The sequence below is a fragment of the Beta vulgaris genome, chromosome 4, assembly GCF_026745355.1.
Source record: "Beta vulgaris subsp. vulgaris cultivar EL10 chromosome 4, EL10.2, whole genome shotgun sequence".
NCBI classification, from domain to species: Eukaryota; Viridiplantae; Streptophyta; class Magnoliopsida; order Caryophyllales; family Amaranthaceae; genus Beta; species Beta vulgaris.
In genome coordinates, this window is record NC_079205.1 from 39,431,709 (window position 1) to 39,453,285 (window position 21,577).

At 36.9% G+C, this 21,577-nt stretch overlaps 1 protein-coding gene across 3 annotated transcripts; it reads right to left on the reverse strand.

Annotated features, from left to right (window-relative positions):
* Positions 1–9,103: 9,103 nt before the first annotated feature.
* On the reverse strand, positions 9,104–19,169 carry LOC104891251 (protein EMBRYO SAC DEVELOPMENT ARREST 30). 3 transcript variants are annotated; one of them, XM_010676913.4, is made up of 10 exons: positions 18,802–19,169; positions 18,547–18,631; positions 17,956–18,026; positions 17,768–17,856; positions 17,384–17,627; positions 16,022–16,134; positions 15,415–15,505; positions 13,285–13,413; positions 10,785–11,338; positions 9,104–10,025 (listed from the first exon to the last, which is right to left on the reverse strand). In XM_010676913.4, exons 1-10 carry the CDS (start codon positions 18,970–18,972, stop codon positions 9,614–9,616), a joined length of 1,959 nt encoding a protein of 652 aa, XP_010675215.2. In that variant the 5' UTR covers positions 18,973–19,169; the 3' UTR covers positions 9,104–9,613. The 3 variants fall into 3 exon arrangements, with proteins under 3 accessions (XP_010675215.2, XP_019104611.2, XP_010675217.2); XM_019249066.3 differs by having other exon boundaries at positions 17,768–17,830; positions 18,802–18,859; XM_010676915.4 differs by having other exon boundaries at positions 17,768–17,830; positions 17,956–18,039; positions 18,802–18,816.
* Positions 19,170–21,577: the final 2,408 nt, after the last annotated feature.

Below are 21,577 nucleotides of genomic sequence, written 5' to 3' on the forward strand. Positions count from 1 at the left end.
GAGATGATATTGTTTCTAATTTAAATCTTATTAAGGATAGTTCGTCCTACTTAGATTTGACTCCTTTTTGTTTTGCTTGGTGGTTTATTTGGTTTTCTAGAAATAAAGTTATTTTTCAGGATGAGGTGTCCTCTCATGTTGCTACAGCTCACAGTATGGTTAACTATTTTCTTGGTTGGTTTAAAGCTCAATGTTAAGATAGTTTGTTGGATGTCAACCTAAAAATTTATCCTTCTCTTTCTAAAAATAATGTAGAGGTGTCTTGGGCTACCCCTCCTGTAATTTTAATGGTTCCAAGCTTTCTACTGGGCAAGCTTCCTTTAGGTTCACTATTCGGGATCATACGAGAGGTCTTTGTCTTGCTGGTGCTATGGTTCTTTCTTCAGATTGTTCCATTCTTCAAGTTGGAGTTTGGGGTCTGCGGGGAGGTGTGAAGGCGGTCAGGTTTTTTAATATCTCCTCTTTTATTATTGAAGGATATTACCTTGTTGTCACAAATTCTGTTATGAGATGCTTGAAGGTCCCGTGGGAAATTTCTGGTCTAATCACTGATTCGGTTGAAGACCTAAAGAATGTTTCTGAGGTCTCGTTCAACCACTGTTTCAGGGAAGTGAATCAAGCGGTGGATTTCATGGCTTATAGGGGGACTTTGTATTTATTGTATTGGTTTTCTTCTTCTAATTTGGTTTTTTCTTCCATCATCCAAAAGGATGATGTAGGTTGGTCCTATGTTAGGAACCAGACATAGTTTTTCTTTCCTGTAACAAAAAAAAAAGAAATATACCATGATTATTCTACAAAAGTCACGTGTTCGACTACCCACTTTGTGTTTTCTTCTGAAAAAAAAGAGAGGAAGAGGAAAAAAGCATGAAAAAAAACCATTTTCAGCCGAACTTCTGTGTTGAGTGTTGGAGGAAAGGTTGCAAGAGAGGAGAGAGATTAATATAGTCATAATCAAGATTGTAATGGGTCTTATCAGAAGTTATTTTTTGCCGGACGATACCCGTCGTTAATGGCTTCTAGTTGATTGTTCTTCTTCTACAACTTGTTTACAAGAGTTGAAGAAATTAATCAGGAGTTCTACTTTTTTAATTATAACTATAGAATTAAAATTTCAGTTCCAATGAAATATAGGCGCCAAAATTCTCGCCTGTTCCTCCTCTTTGGCTCCAAGCTGTGCAAATTTTCCCTCTCTTTCTTTTTGTCAATTGATGATGTGGCAGTTTTCATTGGTGGTGTACGTAGAGACCACATAAACCTTGTGTATGTATATCATCTCTCCCCAGGCATTCCAAGTAATCTCGGGGAATTCAAGAAAGGAACAATGGGAGAAGAAATACAACTGGTCTTTCAACCAAAGTAACTATTGAAGTAATAGTAATTAACTATTATTTCAACCAAATTATACATTACAATACTAATACCCTAATATTTTATACAAGTTGTATAATTGTATCTACTTTCTAACACTACAATATATGAACAATGACTCCACAACATATGTGGACAAAAAAAGCAACAAAGTGACAAAGTTTATGGAACACTAGGGGAAAAAAACGGAAGGGCTGCGGTGCAAGGGATGCGTTTCAATAGTGAAGGGCTGCGCTTTTTTAAAAAACGCAGCCTTTAAGTAATAAAGGGCTGCGTTTTTTAAAAAAAATGTAGCCCTTAATAGTGAAGGGCTGCGCTTTTTAAAAAAACGCAGCCCTTTATTACTTAAAGGACTGCGTTTTTAAAAAAACGCAGCCCTTCCGTGTTTTTTAAAAAGACGCAGCCCTTTATGATTTATAGGGCTGCGTTTTTTTAAAAACGCACCCCTTTATGGGCTTTTTTTAAAAAAAATTGAAATGAATTCGCGGGCTTCAAATGTTAAGCGGGCTAGCTAGGGTTCCTCTCCCTCCTTTAACATTAGCGTGTGTTAAATTCATGTCTCTGACTCTCTAGTTTCTCTTTATCCCTTCTCCTCCACCTTTCTCTCTCTTTGAAATTCATTCAATAGAAAATGTTATTGGGGTTTTTTCTCAGATTTTCGCAAAGATCTCAATTGGATTTCCTCAACATCCTTGATATCGAATCGGGTTTCCTCAAACGTCTACATACCAAACACACCCACCACCGGCGGCGCTAAGTGCGGTTCATCAACAAACCCCTCTCCTTCTCTCTCATCCTCCTTCTCTCTCACGTCCACAACAAAATCCACCACAACACTCAAACTCTTTCGGAAATACTCAAATTCGTATTTAAAATCATTCAAATTCGTTCGAAATAATACTTGGGTAGAAAAAAATCCCCCAAAGAAGTGCAAATTTTCATTCGAAAAATTATTGTTTCCGTTCGAACTTATAAGTGTTTTGGGGGTTTTTGAGTTATGTTTTCGTAAATTTTGGGGGTTTGGGCTAACTTGGGTTATGGGTTTCACGGCCTCACATTTTAACGTCACCTCTACCGACAGTGGCCTGTAAACTCCGGCAACGCGACGTGGGCTAGGCGGCGACGGTTAGACTGTATTCAGGTATTATATTTTCCCATTTCTTTTTCCATTTCCCTCTTTTTTTGTGTTCCATTAACCCTAGATCTTTGTTCTTCTCATTCTTGATTTTTAATTTTGATTTTTTTTTCCAGTGATGATTTCGGTATTTTTTTTCGTCCCAAAATTTCTGGATTGTTGGTCAAACTTCGAATTGATTATTGGATTTCTTTGGGCCATAATTTCTGGATTTTTTGACCGGATTTTCGAATTTGGTTGTTGGATTTTTGACTAAATCTTCGAATTTGATTATTGATTTATAGAATTATGGATTTTGTTGGCCGCAAACAAACTTATTCTCGTCTTCAACGAATCGACCGTTCCGTCTTCAACGAATCCGCTCCTCGCAACTCCAACAACAAGACAAACAACAACAACAACAACAACAACAACAACAACCACAACAACAACAACAACAACAACAACAACAACAACAACAACAACAACAACAACAACAACAACAACTCCAACAACACAAACAACAACACAAACTCCAACAGCACAAACAACAACACAAACTCCAACAACACAAACAACAACACCAACTCCAACAACACAAACAACAACACCAACAACAGCGCACAGAAAACGCTCCCTGTTGTAAATTTCATTTCCGTTCCTTTTTTTTCATTTTTAGATCTATAAATTTGTTCTTGTTGATTTTCCCTGTATGTTGTAAATTTCTTGATATATTTAAGAGTAAAAAATGTCAAAAAAAAAACATATTTTTTTATTTTTTTATGGGTCGAAAGGGCTGCATTTTTGTGCCAAAAACACAGCCCTTTGCACAAAGCAGGGATGCGTTTTTAGGCACAAAACCGCAACCCTTCCAATAGGGAAGGGCTGCGTTTTTGGGCCCAAAAATGCAACCCTTCACTTTTAGTGAAGGGCTGCTATTAGGGGTGAGCACAACCGAGTACCCGGTAGAATTTCATAGACCCGGACCTAGACCCGGACCCAGTGGGTATTAAAAATCTGGAATTCGAATTGAAATTGGTCAAACCGGGTCCGAAATTTTTGGACCCAGACCCGGAACAGGTGGGTACCAGGTCCAGAACTGGGTACCCAGTTGTAAGTTTAACAACATACTAAGATGGGCCAACTGAGCTATAAAATTTAAAAAAAAAAAATTGAATTGGCCTAAAGGCCTACTAAGTACTAACTTTTTACTTAACAACTATTATCCTATTACCAATTCTATATGAGTATATGAAAAAAACCAATTCTAAGTACTGGATATTCGGACCTAGACCCGCTCCAACCGGGTACCCAGAGCTGGAATCGGTCAAACTGGGTACCCACCAGGTACTGGGTCCGACAAAATTCTACCCAGAATTGGAACCGGATGCAATTGGGTCAAATTTTTTGGAGCCAGACCCGGACCCAGTTGGACCGGAACCGGGTCCGGACCCGGCGGGTCCATAGCTGGACCGGGTCTGGGTCTGGGTACCCGGAATTTCTACTCACCCTTAGCTGCTATAGAAAGGGTTGCTGGCCAAAAACGCAACCCTTAGGGTTGTTTTAACTGCAGCCCTTCCGTTTTTTTCCACTAGTGGAATTAAAGAAAGAATAAGTACAGATAAACTTCTTTTGGTTTTATAAAGCGATGCAAGCATGAAAATTTACCACTTTCTGATGGTCGGAGTCCCATAAATATTTTTATACTCTGTCAACATGCGAATGGAGGAACTTGAGCAACGGGAGGAAACTTATTGGCATCAAAGAAGTCGCCAACATTGGCTTAAATATGGGGATAAAAATTCAAAATTTTTCCATATTAAAGCTAACCAAAGGCATGAGAGAAATCATATTGAATATATTAAAGATGAGACAGGGAAGAAAAATGAAGATGAGACTCAAAGTACTGAAGTTATTGCTGCTCACTTCGAGAAACTTTCTACAGAATATGTGGAATCTAATGCAGGCATGGTGTTTCAATTGATAAAATCGAGTGTTTCAACGGCAATGGCTAACTTATTAAGTGATATGTTTACGGGGGATGAGGTAGCTGAAGCCCTTGCTCAAATGCACCCGACAAAAGCTCCTGGAACAAATGGTATGAGTGCTTTATTCTATCAGATATCATGGAGTCTTATTGGATCAGATGTGATTGATAAATTTTTGGGCATTCTGAATCGCGGTGAAACTATTAGTTCTATTAATTATACATATCTTTCCCTTATTCTGAAGAAAAAGGTATGTAAGTCTCCTACTAATTTAGACCAATAAGCTTATGTAATGTCCTTTATAAGTCGGTTGCGAAAGTCTTGCTAATGGATTGAAGAAAGTTTTACCGGAGATCATTCATGAGTCTTAGAGTGGTTTTGTTCCGGGAAAGCTGACAACGGATAATATTCTCGGTTATGAATGTTTTCATTATCTTAGAAAAAAGAGAAAAGGAAAAAAGAAAAAAGGTTATCTGGGCTTAAAATTAGATATGAGTAAAGCATATGACATGATGGAATGGCATTTTTTGAAGAGTATGATGTTAAAAATGGGTTTGCCGAGTCATTTTGTTCACCTAATTCTAGCATGTGTTTCTACTGCATCCTTGATTATGGTTAATGGGCAATGTAACACCCCGATAATTCTCTCTTTTCAAAAAATACTTTTCAAATATAAAACTAGAGAATCATCAAAGCCCGTTTCCTAACGTATCGGCTTATTCAGAATTTTGCAGCGGAAAACATATAACTAACTTTAGAATTTAAATATAGTAAATAACCAAGTTAACTTTAAAACCAAACAACTATGTTAATGTTAACTTCAAACCAAACTTAAATATAAATGTATCTACTATAAAACAATAAATAAATCAACATGCTACACAAGCTCTCCATTTCCGAAACCCCATGATGCATCATCTGCAGACATGTAGATGTCAATGCACTAGAGAAACTGCTCACCAAAAATGGATCATCACAGGATCAATAAGGCAAAGCCATGATCAACACATACAAAGAAAACACGTAAACAGCAAAGCTGAGTACTACATAATAATAAATAAACATTTCTAACATGATACTAACAAATATTAAGCAGGGATAAATAACCACATAACAATCTGCAGATAACTTTTACTAGAACTAAACTTTAACAACCTTTTTATTACTTTAATAGAATAGTTATTTGACCGGGTTGTCTAACTAAAAACCAGCCTTCCCTGTGGAAGACGAAATACTGGCGCGATTGCGTATTTCAATGACCTACGATATCAATGAACTTTTTATATAAAATTAGGAACGGTGATCAATCTTATTCCTAGAAAAAGCCACGGCCCGTTCACCATGTACCCCAACTCCTGATTGTCCAACTTCAGACATGCACCAATTTAAAGTATATTACTATCCAAGTTTCACTTTACATGATCTACCAATTATTACTTATTATGACACACAAGCAACACAAATAAAATATAATCAAACATTCACAACTTTAATTTTATCTTAGGATTGTGAATGTTTGATTGAGAATGGACAATGGAAGCAAGAGATCCTTAATTAATGGTTTAGAGAGGAGTGTGTGGCTGCAATTCAGAAAATCTCTTTGCCAAACCATGTGGATGATATGTGGTCATGGCGGCTTATAAAGGATGGAAATTTCAGTGTGGAAAGTGCTTATTATCAAGAGTATTATAACGAATGTGAGAAAGAACACAAAATGAATGTAAAATAAAGAAAAACGCACAACAGATTTACGTCATTCACCAACAAAGTATTGGCTACATCCACGAGCAGAAAGAGAGAATAATTTTATTGATACGAGGAAATCAGAATTACAGATGTGTTTTTATCACTAATGACCGCATTAAACGAATTAGGTTAAAAGCCTATTTATTACTCAGCTTGAAAAACGTGTTTCCGCGTTAAAAAGCCAATGTGGCGGTAATTCTTCCAACCCCATATTTGTCTCGGCCCGATCGGGCGACCTTTGCCCGATGTTGTTTGGTACTTACGCCCGATCGGGAGAACCCGCCCGAAGCCATCGGGAGCCTTGCAAAACACCCATACTGAACATCTTCAAGTCGGGCCTGATCGGGCAGCCCTGCGAACGTTTTGTCGAACAGATTCAAGGCATATAATTCCTACAAAGAGCTCAGACGTACGAGGTTAGTCAATGTAGCAAGCTCCTTGAGTTCAAGTGGTCAAATATGGAAGAAGTTATGGAGTGCAAAAGTTCCGCCAAAAATCAAAGATTTTGGATGGAAAATTTCTTCATGGAAATCCCTGTGAGAGTAAAGCTAGCAAAGAGCGGACTGCAAGTGGATACTATATGTCCCCTTTGTGGCATAGAAGAAGAAACAATTGATCATCTTCTCACGACCTTTGAAGTGATAAAGCAAATCTGGTATATATTGCCACTTCGAATTAATTTTGATAGATCACAAAGCCTCTCCTTTGTGAACTGGGTTGTAGACATGGGGAAAGAGAAAGATAGCTGGTGGGGTCTTCTCTGGAGTTTGGTATGGGGAATCTGGAAGAAGTGGGTATTTGACCAAAAAAAAAATTGAAGTGGAGGAAGTGATCCAAAGAGCAGTCTCTATCATAGGAGAGTTTGAGCTTGCAAATGTCGGAGATGGGTTGAAGAAGGCTGTGAACATCCCCTGAAAACGGAAGCCTCCAGGAGCTGGGAGATATATACAAAGTAAACACAGATGCTGTAAGGAAATCGGGGAACATGGTTGGGTTTGGTAATGTGATGAGGGATAGTGTTGGGGATGTAATGGTTACAGCTTGTGAATGGATCGATGGTGACGTACCTACTGAAATAATGGAAGCTATGGGTGCGCGGTTTGCTATGCAAATAGCTCTGGAAGCTGGCCTGAAAGACGTAGTTCTTGAAACAGATAATGCAAAATTGTTCTCTCATCTACAGAAGGGGAAGGTGGAACATACGGATTTTGGCCTGATTGTAGGAGACATCCTCAAACTTGCTGCTAGTTGTGACTTTATCTCATACTCGCAAGTTAAACGAAATGGAAATCAAGGAGCTCACTACATGGCAAAAGATAGCTTCTCTTATACTCCCTCCATCCCAGAAAGATCTAAACACTTATTAGCACACATAGTTTAATGTGCTAAGTTGTAGTGTGGTTATCAAATGTTATTTTATTTAAAAAGTAGATATGATAGGAGTTAGTGGGGTATTTTTTATTAGAGGAGAGAGAAAGTTGGGTTTCTATTGATAAAAGGTTGAGTGTGGGCCAAATATGTGTAAAAGAAATAATATATTAATGGTGGGACCATGCTAAGAATGAAAGTGTTCAGACTATTCTGAGACAGAGGTAGAGATGGTCACTGGTGCAGGTTGGGCGGGCTAGTTCGTGGGCCATAGTGGGCCGAGTTGAAATTTCATGGGCCATGACCAGACCGTGAAATTCACAGTTTGGGCGGGTTGGTCCACGGGCTAAAAAATATTGGCTCACACCGGTCTGTTGTCGGTTTTTCACGGTTGCGGTTCGTGGACCTAGCGGAGTGGATTAGGCTGGCGGGCCGACATGAGAAATTTTTTTATTTTTCTTAAAAATTATTGAAATTATTCATAAATTGTTAACATAAACCTTTAAAATTAATATATATGCAATTTGATTAAAATATATACAATTTAATTAAAATATACACAATTTGGTTGAATAATTACTTGGCCTGGGCTGGTCTGGTTCATGGGTCGGGCTGGACCGGTTTCGTGGGCCGGGTTGGATTGGTTTTGTGGACCGAGTTGGGCGATTTTAACAGCGGATTTTCGTGGGTTGGGCTCGAAAAATACTGCCCACGATCCACCCACTAATTTCACGGTTCGAGGCGGGCTAGATCGGGCTTTTCGCGGGCTCGGCCCACACAGCTCACAAGGTAGACTGGACTGGATTGGCCTACGGAGGTAGTAATAGTCATCGTGTTTGGATAGAAGAGTATCCTGTTACTCTTGAATCTTATATTGTAATGACATTGAAAGTTTGGAGTCTTAGTAATACAAGTGATTTCCCTATCAAAAAAAAAATGTTTCTTTTACGACCCCACCGATTTTAAAAATTATTATTCTCTCATAGCAACATTCTTTTACTATCAATAAATATTTAAAATTGAACCATGACTCACTTCTAAATCCTCAAAAACAAATACATATTTATTTTAAGATGTACTTGAATGTCTGCATGTGAATTTTTATAAAGATTAAATTTAGGTTGAACTTCTTTTATATTCCCTCCGTCCTCTATTAGTTTACCCCTTTCTTTTGCACAGAGTTTTAAGAGGAATAGTATTGTGGGACATACAAAGAGAGAGAAAAGATTATTTATACTTAAAGTTAAATATATATGTGATGAAAAATTTGTGGTCCCATTTTAAAAATAGCAACAAAAAAATGGGGGGTAAACTAATAAGAGACACCCTTAAAAGGAATAGGGATAAACTAATAGAGGACGGGGGAGTAATACACAAGTACATCGATATATACTTTTAGAAACGGGTGGCGGGAGTGAAAACAATTAGCTGAAGCCTGAAGATATCCGGACTGGATTGTAATATATTCGACACATTGCTTCACTGTGGATAATCAGTATCAGCAAAATAAAACTAATTCAGCAAATCATACAATTTTTATTAATTTCCGAGAAAAAAATTAGAATACATTTGATATACAAAAGTGAAACAAAAAACTCGTCGTATGGGTGAATGAAAAATTTTCTACCAAAACGAATAGGAAAAAAAATGAACAAAAATATGTAAACCTTAGCGAATGCCTGTATAGAATATATATATATATAGAAATATAGAGAGAGAAAAAGGAACTTTTATCTCTTCCAAAATTGCAGCTTTCCTGGAAAGATTTCCATTGAACATCATTAAGAGTACGCTTGAAATGGCAAGAGGGCAAACACTTGCTGAAGAAATCAGGCCATAAAAGCACCTCTAAGTGCAGCCTCAATATAATGGTCGCAGTTAATATAAAACCCTCGGTCCTTGGCGCATCAGTACTCTCCGAACTAGAAGCCTCAAGGGAGGTCGACTTCGTCCAAGCAGAATGCCAAGTTCTTTTTCGAATGAACATGATGATATAAAAGAATGGATCACAGTTATAACAGTTTTGCTAGTCATCAGGATCCATTTCCTCATCTTGCTCCAATGACGATTTTGTCTGAGTTGAATCATCTTCATCAGGTTCCAACTGCTTATCCAATTCTGCATCATCCTCGGGTGATTCATTCCCACTAATTACTGTGTCTTGCAAACTGACTTTGAGACCTTTCTCCATCCATTTAGGGCATTCATCGACATCTCGGTAAAGTGAACCTATAACATCAGGGGAATTTGTTGTCCGACAAGAGCACTCTGGGATGGGGTAAGAAAGGAAAGCAGTGGGTTTTGATGATCTTAGTTCCCTTAGAAGGCCTTCCTCACCAACACTCTTGTTCAAATGCTCTCTCACAGATAGAATCCAACTGCGCTTGGGATGGTAAAGATTTTCGCTGCTACTATTGAATAGCTCCGTCAGATATTTCCTAATAATATAAAATAGGCTACCTGTCAGAAACTTGATATAATAAAGTAAAAGAAATGTTCAACAAAAGGGGTTCATTTATAAAGAAATGTTCTAAGATTTTCAATTGCCAATCATCTGATATGGGTGCGCCTCTCTGAACTAAGCACAGAAGTATCACATTTATCTCAGAACTCTTTTTTCTGAAATGAACAAGGCTATATTCACATGAAATCAGCTTCCTCATAGCTATAGACCTAGCAAAACTATCGGTCAGGCAATTTCAGGTCGGTTAAATCAAAATTTCCGGGTTTGAAAAGCTTTTTATTACCAACGTAGAGTGGGCATTCGTGATATTCACTTAACTTTTGTCGGTTCGTCACGTTAGGTCAGGTAGCTATTTCGGGATACATGTGCTTCCTGGTTACTGTTAACAGGACAGTCAGGTTCGGATCGGTTATTATTGCTTTCCGGGTTTGAAGTGCATTCAATTAAAAATTTATGGGCTATCAAGATTTCATGTCACTTTTAGCTGATTTTTTAGTGGGTTGAGTTCAGATTGGTATTCGGTTTGGACAGGTCATTTTTTGCCGGGTTTACAAGTCGGTACTATAAACAATGCATGCACAGTACAGGTTAACTCCAACAACCATTCAGAATGAGGCGCAGAAGCAATTCATAGAAAAGTAGTACGAACATAAATCCCAACCACGAGAAAGGAGCACGCAGAACAAGGCTCACAATACAACAGGCAGAGGTAGAGTATATGAGCAGAAAGTACCTATTTGGTCGATATGTTCTTAATGATGCCATTTCGTAAAGCCGATGTCCCATAACCAAACTTGAAAAATCTGGCCACCCACTGTCATCGTTGTGGAAACCAGGGAAAAATGCATCTGCTTCGACGGACACTATATAATCAAGAGCAGCCCACAAGAGCCTATGTGCCCGAGTCCTCAACTCTGATGGCGAGGGGTCTGGCTCTGCATCCTTCTCAGCAACCCAACCATACCATCCCTCCTTTTCATGACGATAGATAGGTCTGTCAGGAGGAGGGGGAAGGGGCCTAGGACGGGGACCAGCCTTGTCCCATTCTTCTTTTGACAGCTGGGGGCTTTTGGATGGAAGTGTTTCAAGAGCTTCTTCCTCAAGTGGCTTTTCAGGGCCAAACAAATTCAACAATTCCTGCTTATTGCACAATGAGGTACGGTCTACCAAGTTTGTGTACATGGCATGGAGAGGGATCAGTACCCTCTGTCCACCAAAGATTTCAGAACCAGCCACATATATTCTAGTGAGTGGAGGATAGCCCATGGCTCGAAGCAGCAAACCTACCTGGAGTACAACACAAAAAGAGCCTTAATACAAAGATCTCCAGGAATCATCACAAACCGAATCACTCAAAGTTCGAGGGACAAGTGGACTCCAGATAATAATAGTACATTGATATCTACATAAATAATCATAAAAAGAAAAATATTGTAATAAACTGACATCTCTGAAGCAGATGAAAGAACAAGATTTATAAACTCATTTTTGACTGATAATAAGGAAATCCACCAGAAAAAGTAAGATACATTCTCACGTTTTCGAGTCACTTGACAGACTCCCAAAATCTAACTCTAATACAATTATCCAATTTTTTCATCATACACCTTCCTATCACTAATACCTTCTATGAGCTAACTTGCTTTCCCTCAAAGTTAACCTAATTATATTGTACTCCCCATGATAACCCTAGATCCAATGCATACCAAATATGTGACATAACGCGATTCTGCGAAGAATAGGTGTTGACGTATGGTGGTGCGTTGTGGTAATGGTGTACCATGAAGGTCATTGCCGTTGTCGAAGAATATTTCTCCTTTACAGTTCAAGAAGGTATATTAAGCATACGGGTTCTATCTCGTGTGGTGGGGATGGGAGCGGATGGGATGTGCATGGACAGAGAACATGGAAGCGGTAAAGGAGGGTGTAAGAGAAAAAGAAAGGAACAACAATTTCAGAAAATTTCATACTTAAGGTGACAAATTGAGACTACAGGGAGGGTGAATCATCTTCTTTTTCTTTCGTCCTTTTATTTAGAGATTTCTCAAGATCAACTAGATCCAACGCCTCTACGTTTTGGAAACACAAGAAATGTGTTTGGATAATACCACTCTCACTTCAAAATAAACCAAAACACCACTTCTGCTGAAAACCCTGTTCTATAAGTAATTACAATCTCAAGGAAGCTCGTTGAGATTAATGTCCATCACTCGAAAAGTTTTAAGATTTGTGTCAAAATTTTGTATTAAGGACAACAAAACCAAGGAAATCTGAATATAAGCTTGAATGCAATATAAAAGCTCAATTTCTTTCTTTGCACTAAAAACAATCCGAAGAAGCACTTTGCCTTTATTTATACAGTATTTAATACAGTAATACTCTCTCCTTCCCATAATAATCTGCATCTGAACATTTGTTGGGACATGTAATTTAAGGTGATAAGCTAGAAGTGTAGTTATCAAATGTTATTTAATTTTTTTAAAAAAATAGATATGATAGAATTAGGTGCGGCATTTTTTTCATTGAAGAAGAGAGAAAGTTGGGTACTTTTTTATTGATAGAATGTGGACCTAAGGGGTGTTAAAAAAAAACTAATATAATGACAGCTGGACCATATAAAAAATGGAAGTGTTCAAACTAATTTGGAACAAACAAAAAAAGAAAGTGTTCAAATTATTCTTGGGACAGAGGAGTATATTCTAATACTTCCTCCGTTTTTTATTAGATGTTACACTTTTCAAATCACGGACTCCTAGGTAATTTTTGGAGAGGAGAGAGATAGAGAGAATGAAAAACAAAAGGGTCGCATGTGAACATGTGATAGGAGAGAGATAGGGAGAAGTTATTACCCAAAATAAAAGTGTAACATCTAATTTAAAACTTCCTAAAATAGAAAGTGTAACATCTAAAAAGAAACGGAGGAAGTAATTCATTTCCTTAGCTACAATACAGCAGGACAAAGTCACTGCAGACACATTTTACAAGCAGCAAAACCTAAAAAGTGGTAACAAATAAAAAAGTTAGCTCCAAGGCTTGTTAGAGGCAGTTTCACAATAGACAAACTTCTTATTGCGTAACTTAAAATAAGAAAATAGAAGAAAACATGCTCAAAAGATCAATAATCAACAAGCAACAAGTTACATTAGCAAATGCAACAAGTTTTCTTTTGTTAAACTTAATTAATGGAAGTACTGCTATGATGATTTTTAACTTATTAAAACAGGGATAATTACCTCTTCTGGCATAAGGGGACATGAACCATTCATCTTCCGAGCATGTGAATCAACACTTATCTCTTCTCTGATAATACGTTGCTTAATCATCTGTGCTCTCCTATACTGTATTAGTTCAGTGTGAACATCCTGACATGTGAAAGACAAATCAGCACAGCACAAACATTTACATTTTAATAATACAAAAAAAATGTTCTGGGAGGACCACTGCCAAACTAGGCATCCTAACTGCATTTCCTAATGAGTAACATGCTATGTTACTGTCCATTACTGTAAATATTGAAAACCCTCAAAAAATAAAGGATTTCAACAAGGTAAAAGTCACAGCATTTTCAATTTGCAGTGAGTTGATTGTTCATCAAAATCTTTGGTAGACAACCACACAACAAAGCCTTAGTCCCAAAATGATTTGGGGTCAGCTAACATGAATCATCATAGGAAATTGTCTGTGACCAATTGAAACAAGAAAAGAGCGTGACGTTAAAAGGAATAAACAAGGAAGAGGGAGAAAGTGAAATTAATAAAAGTAAAACAAGAAGAAAAAAAATTAAATAAAAACAACATAAGGGGTAAGAGAAATAAGAAAAGTTAAAAGCGAAAAGTGTACGGATATATAAATAAAATAAATACATTTGAAAATATCATATAGAAAGAGCCAAGAAAAGACCGAGAGAAAAAACAGCTTTGTAGGGAAAACTTTAAGAAAGGGAATATGTAAGAATGTTCAATGCAAAAGGGTTGCAAAATGCAAGAAGTAAATTAAGAGGGGTCAAAAGCGAAGATATATAAGTCAAGTCATCAACATATATTCTCTCCCTCCACTCTGCCCTATCCAACGCCATATTTTCCTCAATCCCGAGTAGACTCATATCATTCTCAATCACCTTCATCCAAGTTTTCTTAGGTTTTTCCCTGCCCCTTACAACCCTATCACTTTGCCACCCTTCAAACCTCCTAAGTGGGACATCACGTGGTCTATGTCTTACATGTCCAAACCATCTTAAACAATTCTCCATCATCTTAAGCTCAATCGATGTAACCTATACTTTCTTCATAATAATCTCATTCCTCAATCGATCCTTTCTTGTATACCCACGCATCCAACGTACGTAACATACACATCTCCGCCACATTCATCTTATGCACAATCTTCCCATCTAAGGTAATCGACCATGCCAAAAAATGCATTTACCAGTCCATCACCCATTTCTAATGAGAAATTAAATAGTCATTACCTTCTGCCAAGGCCTATCAATTATAACAAAAAGGTAAAGCTATATGCACATACTATACACTTAGTAATCCTATGAATAATGGCGCCGTTTGGTTCACCAACAAAGAAATGGAAAGAATCAAGAAAGAAAATTTTGAAAAATTGTATGGTTCACCTAAAAGCAAAAGGGAAACAACCCCTCTCCCAACCAACTCTTTCTCTTTATTCCATTAACAAAGTCCAGACTCATCCTTTTACTATTCACCTCCTCCTATCAGCTGCCATTATCTTCATCTCCTCCACGATACTCCACCATACTTGCTCACTATTTCTTCTCCTATCACCATGAGATACTATAAGTCTATAACTGCTTCCCAACGTAGTTACTGCAGTGATCCTTTTGGTCTAATTTCACCATAAAAGCTATATATTTGATGCTTGAATTTGACTATTTAAGTCCATAATTTTGGGGGTCTCTTGGATCAATTCCCGTATCCATGGGGTGGTAGAGAATCAATGTATATAACTGGGGAATTTTAAGAGGGGAAAGGAAATGGCAAAAGTGCCAACCAAACAGCATAAAAGGGATACAAATATTACTTATTCCGTACCCCTTAATTGTAACCCCCCAACCAAACAGCAAAAAACAGAATGGCAAAACGCTTGTGATTTTTTCTTTACAACAATCCAAAACATCAGAGATACATAAAGATTAGGTAGACAGTAGATGGATACAAATATACAAGCACTGATATACATTCATGTATGCGCATGACATTACAGTAGCCAGTAAAGCTATCCACACCCCGTCCAGAACTTGGGAGTTAAAGTCATCATGCACAATACGAGATCCTTTCATCACAGATCATGTTTTTAGATTTTAGACATAAAAATTGGAGAAAAGGGTGGAAGTAAACCTGAAACAGCTCAGCACAACCGTGATAAGCTAGTGGATCTCTCACAAGGCCAGGGTGATAAGCAAGGTACGGTTGGTCAGAAGCGCGTAACCTAAATAGAAATAGCTCTTCAGATTGTATATCACGGGATTACTAAAATCAAACAAAGAACAATTTGCAGTCATATAATCATTCCCTGGTCTCTCAAACCAAACAATATGAGAATAAGTCAAATTAAAAATTGAATAATGCTCAAATCTCCACTTAGATCAAAAAGAATCCAAGAAGAGTATCTTTGTTAATTAAACACCTAAAGAAGTCAGAAACTCAGAAGTAAAGTGAGGGTTGCAAGCATATCCTGCACTGCTGAATGGATGACTATAGACTCTCCATAGTATAACAAGAAAAACTTCTCAAGATCATATTGAGCTACTCTTCCTTCCATCATTATAAGATCCAAATACATGCCAAACAGGCAAGCTGTAGGCCTCGACATATATTCTTTCAAACAATTGCTAGAATAAATTAAATACCCATCAATATGTGCATGAAATACATATTAATTTTCATTTGGCTTCTATAGGTGCCAAGAAGAGGTGGCTGCCTGTATATGAAATTATGTATTTACCTCTTCACAATTTCATGCCCAAGTGCCAGAATTTCTGCTCTAAAGCGCAGTGCATGATAAGCAACCCTACACCTAAGCCTCTGGAACTCTGCCAAGCTTGGAGGAAGGGCATCCTGGAGGAAGAAGCACAAGCAAAAGTGTTCATATAACAAGTGTGCAAACCAATTTTAGTATACAACATTCAGCTACTGTGTTTAAGAACTTAGTTTTGTCGACTAGCACATGATTGTTTTACGCAGTTAATAAATGAATAGTTTACAAACAAGACCATCTTTCTCCTCTATGCAATTAATACATTGTCTTTACTGCTTAATCACTGGATTTAATCACCCTTGAAACAGGAACAAGTAAATAATAGGATAACTACAAAGAAAGAGGTTAAGTAACAAGGGTAAGACAAATACTAGAAAGTGCAAACCGCCACCCAACTACGACCCATGACGTCAAGGCTCAAAATTTCAGGCACAGGTACACTGTAAAACATCCTGATACAAAAACATTTAAATTTCCTTGCTCACTAGTTCAGAAAATAATTATGAACTTGTGGTCTCAAGCCCATTTGTGAGCATGTATCACATAATTTTCTAAAGTAATTTCCCTCTTGCTTTATACTTTCTTCTATGAATAATTGGCTCATAACAGCGGAATTTGGATGAAGTTGAAGTGTCGGATAATGATTTCATTCTCTTTTCTCATGTAAGTATGCATTCTCATATGAACTCAAAAAAAACATTTGTGCTAAAAATTTTTTAAGGGGGTATAACTCTAATGAACAAGTGTCGTAACTCTAATCCAATCGTGTGGTTTAGATTCATTCTCATTTCTCATGTAAGAAGCATTCTTATGTGATCTTGCCCAATTAGATTTCAAACTTCATCTCGTTTGTTAGCTCCTTGATAAAAAAAAAAAAAAGTCTATGAATAAAGGAAAAAGGTTACTGCAATGAAGAAGAGGGCCAAAAGTAGAAAAGGAAGGTGCAGAATAGGGAAGATATAGCGGCATTCCTTCTTTTAAATAGGTCACTAGAATAATTTACCCACCCTAGGAAAAAGTTATTTCCACCTAACGAAATAATTTCACTCCTTGCACAAGCTACACTAGGAAAATAGGGAAGCTACTTTTGCTAGAAAAGGATCTTCCTATCAAACAAACAGCCTAGAAGAATTTGATTTTCAGACAAAATCGACTTTCAAGAATTATAATACATTCAAAACATTCATTGCATGTCACATTTGAAAAATGATACTTGTCATAGAGCAATATCAATTAGAGTACCATCAACAACTATCTACCGCAAAGGTCATGTTTGAGGAAGAAGCTTCTAGAAAGTAGCAAGATACAAGAACAAGGGTGCAGCAATACCTGTAAACAACCGCCATCAGAGATGACTAAACCAATAACCTTTGCCTTTTTCAATGCTGGTAAAACTTCTGTAATATAGTAACTTGGAGAGGCAGAGCGTGTAGGCTTAAAAGTTGGAAACTGTTTCTGTTTTCTAGCTTCCTTCAACTTAGGAGGCAAGCTCTTCACAATGATAACATCATTCTTCAAAGCTGCTACGAACTGTTCGTCATTGTATACATACGAGAAGCTTGTATACTTCGAGCTGGAACACCATGCAACAAAGAGAACAAGAGAAATTCATCACTTGGATGGAAGACTCAAACTATAGTCCTCATTAATATTTGACCACCTAATTTAGCAAGGAAACCTGAAATGAAAGCTAGTGAAAAAAAAAAAGTGAACCTGATGCCTTTTGACTGGAGACTTTCTTGAATCTCTGGGATAACCAAGGTGGCATTTAAGAGTCTGGATACAGCGACAAGATCAGCAATCTAGTAAACAAAAAATTTGAAAAAAAAGGGTTAAGAACCAAGAACCAGAATATGGAACAAGAAGCCAAAGGAACAGACAAAGACTTCAACAAAATATACCGAATTCCTGATCTTCTCAAATCCGCCAAATATTTTCGCATATATGAAACCATTGCTTCGAGCAGCTGGCTCTGCAAAAGAAAGCTAAAATATATAAAGATCAAATTGAGAAATCAAGAAATGGAAAAGAAATGGAATACTTAGAAAGTAGGGAAAGAAGCAATCATCACATGAAATGTTACTTGGACTCAAGTTTTCTGTCCAAGTATTCAACTCCACTATTATATGAAAGATTTTTCATGATCTTAGCCTAAACCAAAGTGCCAAAGCGTCCGTACTTTGTACCCATGTTAGTATGTCAAGGATTGGGCATGGGTACTTGAGGTAAAATAAAGAGTCAAGAGTAAACTAGATCACATGAACATATGGAACCAATTTTCATTAACTATGCAAAATATCAGTGTGAAATCCCAGAAACCCTTATATAAAACAATGTGGGCAAAACAATCAAGAATCCATCAAAGGTCCCTATGAAAAGAATAATTAAGGCAATCCTCCATTCAAATGCTGCCAAAAATAATGCAAAACTCAATAGCCAGAAAATCATCATTCATTCTACAAAAATATCAAATGCCCAGAATAATACAGTACCAGGAAAAGAAATTCTAGGATTAGAATAAGGCTGTAAAGATTGGAGCAACTTCACATTTCCCCATAATTTCTTGTAACCCAATACCTGCATTAATCAACAAAAACAACAAACCAAAAAACAAACATATCAAAAAAAAAAAACAACCCAATAAATGATAATTTCATTCTCAACCCAAAAAAAAATACTATAAAAACAAAACCAACTCCAATAACATAAAAAAAAAAAAAAAAACACATAAAAGCGATTGATCTTACCCGGGTAGTTCCAAGAGTGAAACCAAGATCATCAGCGAAAGCAGTGACAGTAGAATACTGAACAAGGTCGACACTTGAATATTTGGCAAGAATTAAGTGAACAATTAATGAAACAATGGATAAGATGAGTCCTCCAAAAGCTGCCCATTTTATTTTGGATCTGAAAATCATGGGTTATATTTTAATTTCTTCAAGGGATTAATTTTTCAAGTTTTGAGATCCAAAAACATTTGAGGAGAAGAGTGAATGTTGTTGTGTCACTGTCTGTGTAATGTATTTGTTGATGTTTCGTGCGGGCTCTGGAAAACAATATTCTTGGGTTTCCTTCTCTTAATCTTTTATTAATTTTCTCGGCTTAGTTAATTTATTGTTGATAGAGTTGATTAATTAATGCTTAGAAGTTGCAAGAATTCTTAAAAGAGAAGGGGTAGAGGTAGACTCGTGAGTTGCAATGCGTAATGCGAGCTGTGGCGTTCGAAATTGGGAATTAATTGAAGGACCAACTTTCGCGTATAGGAAATAGAATAGGTTGGTAATTGGTATTGGCTTGTTTATTTACTTCTCCACTGCCGACAAGTTACGTAGATACGCAAATCTGATCATAAGATTGGAATTTTACGCACAGTAAGAGAGGGAAAAAAAAAGCGAAGGGTTAATCGTTGATGGTTTAATTTAGTGATGGCCACTAGTGTGGGTTGGGCGGGTTGGACCGTGGGTTGGGCGGGTTGAACCGTGGGTCGTATCGGGCTGGGCTGAGATTTCATGGCCCATGACCGGACCATGAAATTCATGGTTTGGGAAGCGGTTATGGCGGTCCGTGGGTCTAGTGGGTTGGACCGGGCTGGTGTGCCGGCACGAGAATTTTTTTTCAAAATTATTTAATCATTGAAATTATTCATTATTGTTACCTAAAATCTTTAAAATGAATTAAAATATATACAATTATAATACTAATGAATAATTTCATTATTTTAAAATTTGATTGAATTATAATATAAGCAATTTGATTAAAATATACACAATTTGGTTCAATATTTACTTGGACTGGGCTGGTATGGTTCATGAGCCGGGCTGGATCGATTTGGTCCGGGCTGGGCGGTTTTAGTAGCGGGCTTTAGTGGGCTGGGCTCAAGAAATCTGGCCCACGACCCACCCACCAATTTCATGGTTCGAGCTGGGTTGGATCGGGCTTTTTGTGGGCCGGGCCCACAAGATGGGTTGCGCTGGATGGGCTAGATTGACCCGCACTGTTGGCCATCTCTAGTGTAATTTTTGGGTGGAATTGTCAGTAAGTTGGAATTTTTTACTATTAAATGTTTTTAATTCAATGTGGTTTCTCTCATATAAACTAGCTTTACATGCACGCAATGCGTGCAATAGCGTGTGATAGTATATGGAGTAGAAAATGAAATTAATTGGGTAGATTAATTGTCTTTATATTTTATTTTCTTCAAAAACTGATGTTTAGTTTAAATGTTCTACTTTCCCCCTTTTTTTCATTCAAGTGAAATAGTTAGTTATCTCTCTATTTTTTTTTCTTTTATTCCTTTTTCTATGTTTTGGTTTCCCCCATGTGTTGCCTTATATAATAGAGATTATGTATAAAGTTTTTTTTCACAAAATTATAACAAATGAGGTACTTACTCAAGAAATCTCCTAATAATTGTCTTTAAGTTTGTTTATTTAGTTTTCATATTTACTTAATATTGTATTGATAATCATGTTATCTAGAAATTTTTACTCTGGATAAAACTAATAAATATATGTGAAATACAAAAAAATACGTGTAAGTGTTTCCTCGAGGCTCTAAACATCTGTTCATCACCAAGTTTGACTATTTTGTAGTAAAAAATACACTACAATGCAAGAATATATTTTAGGACACATACCCACCTAAATTTATGCATTTTAATATTTTTGTTTATCAAATAAATAGAATATAAGAATATATTTTTGTGTGTCATTACTCATTAGTAAGTTTTTATCTACCAAAATTAATTTCCTTTCCCTTCATTTTATATAAGTGCTCGTTTGGTTGAATGTAGGAAGTGCAAATTTTTTGGAATATTATCTTCCCATGTAATTGTATTTCCTAGAAATCGCTAGATGTTGTTTGGTGATTCAAGGAAAATGAAAATTTTCATGGGAATTTCCACTTACCTAGGTCTCCCTACTGTCCCTAGGTAAGTAATTTCCCTCATTTTGTGGGAAGTGGAACTTCCTAAAAATTTCTACTTCTCACGAATTTGTCAACCAAACAATTCCAATTCCTAGGATTTCTAACTTCCTATGCTAAATAATGTTAACCAAACAACCCCTAAAAGTAAAATCAATTCCTCCTCTTACCTGATCGATCCAATTACTTGAGTTCATTTTATTTAGTACACACCCACAATAGTTGGTACTTATATTGCTTAGAGCAAATTTTGTTATCTTATGTTGAAAAAAATGTTTTTTGTACTAAAACATTTTTTAAAAAAAGTAAACTATCAAGATCATCAAAGCTGACTGAAAATCATTTTAAAGTTGATCTAATCTTCATGCTGGAAGAAATTGAAGAGAAAACCGTCTGCAGAGGGAAAAATCATAGACGTTCTAAATCTTCAATCAAGATTTAGTCGGTGCCAACTAGAACACAGCCACAGACTGCAGCGCTCATGCAAATAATAACTGCTGCATTAATAGCTATATCATATATGACTGTAGAAGCCAATTCCATGATAGTAGTTCTTTTACAAAGCGTCTCAAAAGTAGAAGTCACGTATACAAGAGCATG

Excerpts from the sequence above, each read along its gene's own strand:
- LOC104891251 (XM_010676913.4), bottom strand. The coding sequence starts at position 18,972 with ATGATTTTCAGATCCAAAATAAAATGGGCAGCTTTTGGAGGACTCATC. Across the intron at positions 18,027-18,546 it reads TCCTAGAATTTCTTTTCCTG|AGCCAGCTGCTCGAAGCAAT; the intron begins GTACTGTATTAT and ends TTTCTTTTGCAG. Across the intron at positions 17,857-17,955 it reads TTGAGAAGATCAGGAATTCG|ATTGCTGATCTTGTCGCTGT; the intron begins GTATATTTTGTT and ends TTTGTTTACTAG.